This window comes from Plectropomus leopardus, chromosome 18, assembly GCF_026936395.1.
Source record: "Plectropomus leopardus strain MGB_pleo_1.0 chromosome 18, ASM2693639v1, whole genome shotgun sequence".
NCBI classification, from domain to species: Eukaryota; Metazoa; Chordata; class Actinopteri; order Perciformes; family Serranidae; genus Plectropomus; species Plectropomus leopardus.
The window spans coordinates 17,489,876-17,499,698 of NC_142193.1; the positions used below are offsets into that span (position 1 = coordinate 17,489,876).

The window sequence follows — 9,823 nt, forward strand, 5'->3', positions numbered from 1 at the left end:
CCCGATCATTAACTGAAAAAGAGGATGTTAATTTCCCCTCCTGGCTTGGTCATAATACACTCATCATTTCCTCCACTCATCTGAGGAATCTGCTGTGTCTTAAGCTTAGCGTAAATGACAAAGAGTTAAACAAGGGAGGGGTTAAGAATGAGAAAGCTTCAGCTGGCTGAGTATGAAATACCCAGGGCGTGGTTTTTAAATTCTTTCCTCATGCACTCTGAGGGTCTTTGGATCTAAGAAAAGGCAGAAAAAAACAGTTGTATGTGCAGAGTAGGCCTTGTGACTAAAGCGAAACAAATCAGGTTTAAGGCGACTAAAGAAAGTCTTAAGAATGGCAACACTCAGCAATGAGGACAATTTGAAGAAGAGTCCAGACAACTCAGATGAAAAGGAGGAACTGAAAGATCCTGCCATCGAGACGCCTGGCACGCTGCTCCCACAGGATGTGTTATGTGACTCCTGCATGGACAGCCCCAGCAGGGCCCTAAAATCCTGCCTGACCTGTCTGGTTTCGTATTGCGAGGCCCATCTCAGACCCCATCTGGAAAACACCAAATTTCAAAACCACCGTCTGGTGGATCCCCTCCATGACATCGACTGTCGGACCTGTGAGGTTCATCAGCTTCCTCTGGAACGCTTCTGCCTGATGGATGGCTGCTGCGTGTGTCTGGACTGTGAGACACAGGAGCACGAGGGGCACATGACTGCATCTGTGGGGGAGGCACGCACACAGATTGAGGTCTTCACAACACAACAGAACACACAGAGCTTTTGTCCAGATTTGCTTTGGTTGTTTCAAACTGTTAAACATTAATTTAGGATATGTCAATAATGGTTGCATGTTTGCAGCATGTGTTGCAGTTGTGTTTTTGATGATTGTTTGTGCTGTAGACTGAGCTGCAGAGGAAACAAGAAGAGATCAGCCAGGGTGCTTCAGCAGCTAAGAAAGCAATTGAAAAGTTACAGAGCAACAATGACTTGATTAAGGTTTGTTACATAAGCAAATATTACACCATGTATATTAATTTAAAACAAAACGGTCTGATTTACATGTTTTTCTCTTTTCTCTCTCACCCTTTAGTCTTCAGTGCAGGAGGTCTGTGGTATCCTTGAACAACAGTTTGCCAGGCTGCAGACAACTGTCGAGGAGGCCAGAAAAGGGGCGATGAAGGTGCTGGAGGGAGAGCAGAAACAGGCGCTCAGACAGGCAGAGGGCATCCAGGCACATCTGGAGCAGAGGAGAACAGAGCTGATGAAAACTTTGGCTCAAATGAACAAACTGTCCAGGTGCAAGTCTGATGTTGACTTCCTGCAGGTACAAAAATCTGAAATATTTAAGGTAACAATAAATAAAGTCTCATGTCTCATATAATCTGGGATTAGCACAGGATGTTCTCTGAGGCTAAGAGTTTATTTTGGAAGCTGGTGTGTTGACAGTGTACACAGAGCAGGCATTTCATCACTTCAGTTATATCACGGAGAAAAGTTCTGGATCAGAGAAAATAGGAGTTGCATGCTACCTAACACCCTTGTTTCGTCATCATCATGATATGTGTTACTTTTGTTTTGCTATTCCAGGAGTATTCAGAGTGGAAGAAAGGAGTGGCAGATGTGTGTCCGCCTAGTCCGTACGTCAATCGCATGGATCATCTAGCCTCTTATGTCCAGGTAGTGACTGACGCTACACAGGAGCTGTGTGACCTGATCCTCTCCTCCTACGGGGAAAAACTGACCTTGATTTGTAAAAGTGGTGAGTATATGTCATATCAAATACTTTGATTTACCTCTTCTAGCTCCTTGTGGAGAAAAGACATGCTTTCCTCTGTATATGTACTTTGTTATGTGCTCTTTTTTAGCCATGCTAGCAACATGGCTGAAAAGTACAGCCTCACAAAGCCACTAGCATAGCTGTATACTCTTATCATTGAGTTTTTCTTTGCCCACGCATTTTTTTGAAGCTCTCTATTCATCGAATATTCAGAACTGTAGAAATCTTTATGTCTTACAAAAACACTGAATAATCTCTCTGCAAAATGATTAACTAGGCAAATCCAAGATGCCAGAACCTCAACTCTCATCTCAGCCTGATCCTGAGACGCGAGAGGACTTCTTGAAATGTAAATACACTTTTCATATATTATTATATATATTATTCAATATATTATGTGTGAATTATTCACAAATGACATTCACCCTGCATTGTAGACACAAGGAGTTTGACCTTTGATCCCAACACCACCCATCATTTCCTACGTGTTAAAGACGACAACAGAAAGCTGACCAACACCAGCCCCTGGCAGCACAGCTACCCAGACCACCCCGATCGCTTTGAATATTGGCGTCAAGCGATGACTTCAGACAGCCTTTACCAGGGGAGACACTACATCGAAGCAGAGCTGAGTGGTGAAGGTGCGCATGTAGGAGTCACGTACAGGAGCATCGATCGTAAGGGAGAGCAAAGCACCAGCTGCATCACTGGGAACGACTTTTCCTGGTGCATGGGAAGAAACAGCCGGGGTTTCTTTGCCTGGCACGCTGGCGTAGAGACGCCCTTGGATGTCACTGACATTACAAGAGTTGGCTTATATGTGGACTTTTACAGAGGCTCTATGTCTTTCTATGATGTAACTGGTCCTTTGAGGCTGCTCCATATGTACAAAGCTGATTTCATAGAGCCGTTATATGTAACTGCCTGGCTGTCAAAGAAAGACAATGTAGTTTCTCTGGTTAATCCAAAATTATGACCACTGTGAGATTGCAGAGGAAAAATAAATGTTTATTTAGGTTACACAACAAAGTTGTGTAACATATGCAGGATTTTTTCACATACATGTCACTGAAGGTTAAATTTACCACCATCTCATATTGTGCAACATGAGCACAAGACCTGTGCAGCTGTAAGGTGTGTTAGGAATTTATTGCAACTTTATTGCAACTTTATTGCTCTTGAATGTGATATGAATGAGGGAAAAAGTACACAGTTGTATGCCAACAATTATTTTATTTGTCCTCCAAGTCCATTATAAAGCTATAAGGAGACTTATTGAGTATGAAGGGTCTCTAAATCATCAAGTTAATGCAAAAGTGCTTTGGAAATCATTAACATCCTGAAAGTTCAATGCAGTCAACTTCAGGCATTAAAATCTGTTTCATTCTCGTCATAAGCTGGATTTACAAAGTGCATTCCAGTTTGGGTCATGGAGATCGAAAGATTTGTTTCAGTCGCATTAGCCCCGGGAATATCAGGCAACATGTTGGGCTTATCAAAAATGGGATTATCAAAGCCATGGTCAAGAGGTCCACCAAGTTCTCCAACATCGCTTCTTCTCCTGCTGATCAGAGACTGCAGCGATAATGGCATGTGCAAAACTCCCCTTTGAACCAGGACGACCATGACGACAACGAGTGTGATCATGAGCAAAACTCCAAACACAACTCCGACCACCATCCCAACATTGTCTCCAGGCTGACCACTGCTGCCCCCAGAGGAGCTTTGAAATTCAGCCTCAGTGATTCCCAAGTTGGAGCTGTGAGAGTTTGCGTCTTTCACTATGTCCTTGGCCAGATCTTCTGCCTTTGTTCCCTTCTCTCCCTCCACGATAGCCACCTGGATCTCTGGTGAGGTACCAAAAGGGACAATCCCCATCAATCGTTGTGACTTGAAGACTTTAGACATGCCCAGCTGAATGGATGCATATTGTGGCAGCGTGAGAAACAGGTGATGGATTCTTTGCCTGTAAGTTTGCAGGTTGAAACCAGCAGCATAGCGGATGGTGACAATGGCACCACAAATATCACAGCAGTGTCCGACAGGGAGGATAGGCTTCTTACAGCTCACAGAGGCACATTTTACAGTGCTACAGATCTGCTGGTGGACTGCAGAATTCCCACAGTCGCAGCCGGTAGGATCCCCACACTCTTGGTTTCCAACAGTGACAGCGGAGGATCCATGAAACTGCAGCTGGCCTGAGCGTGAGCCGAGATATTGGGAGAACTCAGACTGGCTCACAAACTTCTTCCCCAGCACAGACACAGACTTGACAGCAATGCTAGACTGACTGGAGCTGGTGTCCACCCTGAAAGATGAATGCTGTTTAAAAACCACATCGTCATGCTGGCAAGGGACGCTCTCCTCGTGGACTGAGAACAGGAAGTTTCCACTCTGCAGATCATCCAAAGTTGCGGCAGCTTGCCACAAAGCGGGGTTAAACCACTGAAGAGACTCTGAATCCTTGAAATGGGTCACGACACCTTCTCCGCAGCCTGGATCTTGTCCGTTCATGACATAAAATCCAGCTCCTGAATTCAGGATGAATTCTCCATCAACTGGCAGCCTCATCTCCCGCACAGCATGCGAGGTCTCCACAAACACTGACACTTTCCTCTGGGCTTTAAACTGAACCATGTCATTGCCACAAGGAACAGTATCTTTGTCCCAGTTAGTCTCGTTCTCATAGTTAGTGTCAGGAATCCACTGTTTGTGCAGGGCATTCACTGCCCCGACGAGACAGAAGAGAAGAAGCATGTCTGGTGTTTTCAGCATCCTGAATGTTTGTGACCGACTAAGAGAACATTAGGTGACCTTTGTTTCCAACCTTGTGACTAACACATGAGAGCACACAGCTTAGCATTAATGCTGATGAGCTCTGAACCACATCCACCTGCTCGAGCAGGTGATCTGTAAAAGATTTACATTTTCTGCAACAACAGACCGGCCTCATGATCTTTTTCTTCCTTTTTTTCAGTTTGTCTACCATCAGAATATCTCAAACCAGCTGTTTTGCACCTCCGTGTTGAAATTCTGTGTCTCCTTGTGACCATTTTGTGTCTCTTTGAAATAATTTTGTGTCTTCTTTGTAGTTGTTTAGGCTGCATTTGTAGTAGTTTGTTGTTTTTGTCAGATCCCTTTCATTTTTTTTTAAATTTCTTTTGGCCCCTTTTATAGTACATTTGTGTCTCTTCATACTTTATTTTCATCTCTTTGTGGTCCTCTTGTATCACTTTAAGGTTATTTTGTGTCTTTTGAGGGTCATTTGGTGTGGTTGTGGGCTTTTTTGTAGTAAAGCACTTGGCAGTTTCCTTGCATCTCATTGCATCTTTTTGTTTCTCTGTCTTTCATGTCTTTTTGTGGTTGTTTTGGGCCTTTTTGTGGTGAATTTGTCTCTTGGAAGTTTCTTTGCATGTCTTTGTGTTTCTCTGTGGTCATTTGGAGCCTCTTCCTGGTTGGTACATCTCTTTTGGAGAAACTGCAGGATACTAAAAAGTACATACATAAATCATCATACATTCAGCAATTCTTGGGACTTGCAAGGACAAAACTTTCTAAAAGGACAACTTTTGAGCAGCCCTCTGAGCTTTTTTTTGCCACTCATTTACTTGTGAGTCATGCTTGGAAACTTTGCTGAAGTTTTACACTATAAACCATCAGGAATGCTATTAAACTAGTGATTAAACTCAAACTATTAACCTACTTAAGTTGTGTATGGGGCATGCAGAAGCCTTTAAAAAGCACATGTAATAATTTATCTCTAAACTTTAAAATGAATATGAAATCAAATGAAGTTACAGATACGAAAAATAAAAAATATTAATTTTTAAGAACCAAAATTTCTTATAGGGCCAATCTTATGCTGGCATTTTAGGAAACGTTTTGCTGTTATTGCTTTTGCAACAGCTTCTCAGAACTAAGGAGCATGCTGCTCTGCTGCATTTGTAGGTCATGTATTGGATTTTCAGATACGCAGTAATCCTGCTTTCTGATACAGGTACCAGGATTATGCATGACAAAATCAAAACAAACACCCTCATTGAACCTGACTGTGCCCTGGGGCTGTGTCTCACCTGTGCCACAGTTGCATGTTATTGGAGGATAAGTAAGTTGTTTCCCTTACCTGGAATAACAATAAAATGCATAGTATGACTTGAATTGACATGGAAGTGACGATCGGAACTGCGCCTGAAGGTGTCGGAGGAGGAGCGCTGAGGATGCGGGGCCAGACATGGGAATAATTAATCAGCTGAAACTAATTACACCTGTTTTACTTCAATTACTGCACCATGCACGGTGCGCGAGCTTTCTGTGTCATCCAACCCGAGATAGAGGAACTCTGGTCCACGTTATGTTTTCCAGCTCTCAGTCTTTAATTTCCGTATGAATTTCATCTGAAGACAGGGCAAAGACAGGTCCAAGTGTCCTGAGACCCGTCTCTGATTGTTTATGACGTGCAGTCTCCGTTTGGTCAGATGGACACCATGAAAACTGTAGCTCAACAGATGTTTTGGAAGAAACTTTTCTGTAGGTAAATATCTGGTACACTTTTTTACTCAACTTTCGAGAGCTAGAATTTACTGATAGAGTTTCATTACTTAAAATACACTGATAAAGAAGCAGGTATACCCAAAATCAAAAATATTTTTTTTCTTCTTTTCTGTGCTGTTTATCAATTTAGATTGTTTTGGTGTGAGTTGTAGAGTGCTGGAGATATCAGTATTAGAGATGCCTGCCCTCTCTCCAATATAATGGAGCTAGATGGCACTCGGCTTGTGGAGTTCAAAGTTCCAGAAAAATGCATTTGGAAGAAAATCAACAACGCCCATTTCCTGAAATCATGGCCCATTTACTCATGAATGAGTGGCGTGTGTAGCGTGACATGTACGCATCAATGACAACCATCTTGGCTGAGCTGTAATGTTAGTTAGCTCAGTGGTTCTAGATGTGCCAGCAGCTGATGTACGCTTCCTTTTGCACAGTGTTATGGTGGGCAGCTGTAGGTCAGTAGAAGGAAAATAGTTTCTACATAGAAACTGCTCAAAACAAAATCTGTGGATTATCTTGAGTGACCGTGTCATGATTTCTAGAAAGACAAACTGCTGTTGAGTTTTTAAATGTGTTCTTTAGGTGTCATCTCTAAGGCCAATATCTCAAGCACACCAAAACAACCAGTGATGTTACTCTGAGACAAACTTTATGATTTGCATCCTCTGTAGAAAAAAGCCAAATGATGCTGTGGAGGTACATCTGTCCAATATTGAGACAGCAGCTCAGATGGACAACATCCAGCATTTGTCCAGCCCTTTCTCCAATGTGGAGTCTGTCAGAGCGAGCGGTCACCACATGGAGGCAGTGATAGAAAGGGCCCACCATGGTGGTGGATGGCTCCTGTCTGGCATCATTTGCATCAACATCCTGATCCTGGGCTGTGCTCTGGTCAGCGGCAGTGCCTTCAACAGCGTAGCCATTACTGCTGTGCACAGGCAAATCTTCCTCATCATTCTCCTCCTCCTCACAATGCTGTGGATGCTGTTTTACACAGTCGACACCTCTCGAAGGGATCAAGCAGTTTTGTTCAAAGATAGCCATGCAAGGCCTGTGTGGTTGGCAGGTGAGTATGCTTGACTCACTAGGTGTCTGTTTCAGGTCATTGTAATTTCAAAGTTTAATGAGTTAAATGTTTATATTTCAGCTGGACTTTTGCTGTTTGGGATTCTCAGTCTCCTCATGGACATCTTTAAGATTGCTACTTATGTGGGATACCTTCACTGCGACTCTGCTGTTAAAGTTGCCTTCCCTGTCGTGCAAGCTGTTTTTCTGTTTGTCCAGGTTGTTGCAGTTAAGAACAAGAACATAAGCTTTCTCCTACTTTGTATATGAATGTGAAAAATTGATCAAAACCTGTCTGTTTTTAGACATACTTCCTGTGGGTTCATGCAAAAGACTGTGTGCAGCTACACACAAATTTTACACGGTAAATTATTTTCTTTACCCACTAGAAAATCAGTCTTTTGATCTTGCAAGACACTCACATTTTCTCTCTTCCAGGTGTGGGCTTACTCTTACACTTTCAACTAATCTTGTGGTTTGGATGGCTGCTGTCACTGAAGAATCGATTCACCAAACGGAGATTCCTGAACTGAATGTCAATGTCTCGCACAAGATGTACAGAGGTATTTGGGCATGTTTCTTTTCTTTTTTTCTTCTTCCTTTTTTTTAAACTCCAATCCATGGGCAGACTATAAGGAAGTGGGCCTTTGGGTACAAATACCCAGAAGACCCTGTCAACTCCTAAATAGGAACAATACACGCTGATTCGAGATCATTTAGCATCTCTTTGCGGTTGTTTTTCTACTTGTGTTCATTTCATGTCTCTTGTCATCATTTTGTGACTCTTTGGAGTCATTTTGGGTTTTTTTTCGGTCCTTTTGTGTCTTTTTTGGTTATATTTTGTCTTGTGATGGTCTTTGGTTTTTATGTAGTCATTTTTTTTGCCTTGTAGTGGTTGTTTGTCTCCATGTAGTTGTTTTGTGTCTCTTTGTGGTCATTTTGTGTATACATTTTGTCCTATGTAGTTGTTTTGTATATTTTTGTGGTTGTTTTGGTCCTTTTGTAGTAAATTTGTGTCTATTGGCAGTTCCTGGCATCTCCTTAGGGTCATTTTGAGTATCTTCGTGATCATTATTTATGAATGTAAATGACATTCTGTACGTGAATCAGGTCAATAATCCATTCATGCGCCACCCCGATTCATTGATGGATTCATAAAATTCAAGACTTTCCCTTTCAGCCAGCTACAGTGAAAAGAAGTGTCAATGCAGTCATTCAGCATGCGACACCTTCAAAGAGGCCTTCTACTACCTGTACCCCTTCAACATTGAATACAGCCTCTTTGCTTCAGCTATGGCCTACATCATGTGGAAGAATGTTGGTCGACTTGTGGAGGATCCCAAGCACCACAGCGTTAAGTTAAGTCCAAAGGATGTGTGTTTGGGCCCCGCAATGGGAATACTTCTGGTGGTTGGAGGACTTGTAACATTCATATTGTATGAGGTGGACATACTAAAAGAGGACGAGAATAATAGAAACAAGGCCCTGCTGATTCATTTCATCACGAATATAGTGATTGTGAGCCTAATGTGCCTCTCTACCGTGATCGGCTGCATCGTCTACAGGCTGGACCACAGGGAGCATGTCTCTGAGAAAAACCCCTCTCGCAGTCTAGATGTGGGGCTGCTGGTGGGAGCATCCATGGGACAGTTCATCATCAGCTATTTCACCATTGTGGCCGTTGTGGCGACGGGAGCCAGAGGGTACCTGAATACCCTTAATTTGTCGTGGGCTGTGCTGACAGTACTCCAGCTCGGCCTGCAGAACTATTTCATCATAGAAGGCCTGAACAGGGAGCCCTTCCATGTGATGCAGGAGGCGGCTTTGCACACAAACGCTCACGCCTTCCAGGAACATACAGAGATGAGCGCTGTTGTAGAGTGCAACAAGTCCAGCTACTCTCTGACTTCTAGCCTTGATAAGCCTAGTTGGAAAAGACGAGTGCTGAAGGAAGTCTGTGCCTTTCTTCTGTTTGCTAACATAATAGTAAGTTGTATTTACACTTAATTTCTTAACTAACTTCAACAAATCAATAATCAGTGGGTTTTCCTGTTGAAATGCTCATTCTTTCACTCTGTATTTGACAGCTGTGGATCATGCCTGCTTTTGGTGCTCGTCCCCAGTTTGATCATCCCATCGAGATTAAATTCTACAAATTCACAATGTGGGCGGCCATCGTGAATATTGGACTTCCTTTTGGAATCTTCTACCGCATGCACTCCGTCGCCAGTCTGTTTGAGGTGTATTTGATGTCTTAGATGGACTTATTTTTTAACGTGGAGAGTAACTTTATAATGGTCTGTTTTATTATGTTTAAATTTAACTTGCTATAAATAATAAATTTTAATTTAAAAGAAAACAAAATGCCATGTATTACTTTGAATTCCCATATATGAATTTATATTTACTGAGGAGAGTTGTGTGTTATGATATGCTGCACAT

At 42.6% G+C, this 9,823-nt stretch overlaps 3 protein-coding genes across 4 annotated transcripts; 2 read left to right on the plus strand and 1 right to left on the minus strand.

The window, feature by feature from the left end:
• Positions 1-89: 89 nt before the first annotated feature.
• On the plus strand, positions 90-6,295 carry LOC121956442 (E3 ubiquitin-protein ligase TRIM16-like). The gene is made up of 6 exons (XM_042504652.2): positions 90-739; positions 892-987; positions 1,082-1,315; positions 1,579-1,750; positions 2,046-2,117; positions 2,206-6,295. The coding sequence occupies exons 1-6, from the start codon at positions 332-334 to the stop codon at positions 2,742-2,744; spliced, it is 1,521 nt and encodes a 506-aa protein (XP_042360586.2). The 5' UTR covers positions 90-331; the 3' UTR covers positions 2,745-6,295.
• On the minus strand, positions 2,982-4,543 carry amn (amnion associated transmembrane protein). Its single transcript, XM_042504654.2, has one exon. It carries the CDS (start codon positions 4,541-4,543, stop codon positions 3,131-3,133), a length of 1,413 nt encoding a protein of 470 aa, XP_042360588.2. The 3' UTR covers positions 2,982-3,130.
• LOC121956441 (proton channel OTOP2-like) lies at positions 6,157-9,734 on the plus strand. 2 transcript variants are annotated; one of them, XM_042504651.2, is made up of 7 exons: positions 6,157-6,295; positions 6,988-7,382; positions 7,464-7,600; positions 7,687-7,745; positions 7,820-7,944; positions 8,562-9,367; positions 9,469-9,732. In XM_042504651.2, exons 2-7 carry the CDS (start codon positions 7,046-7,048, stop codon positions 9,637-9,639), a joined length of 1,635 nt encoding a protein of 544 aa, XP_042360585.1. In that variant the 5' UTR covers positions 6,157-6,295; positions 6,988-7,045; the 3' UTR covers positions 9,640-9,732. The 2 variants fall into 2 exon arrangements, with proteins under 2 accessions (XP_042360585.1, XP_042360584.1); XM_042504650.2 differs by having other exon boundaries at positions 6,238-6,299; positions 9,469-9,734.
• The last annotated feature ends 89 nt before the right edge of the window (positions 9,735-9,823 follow it).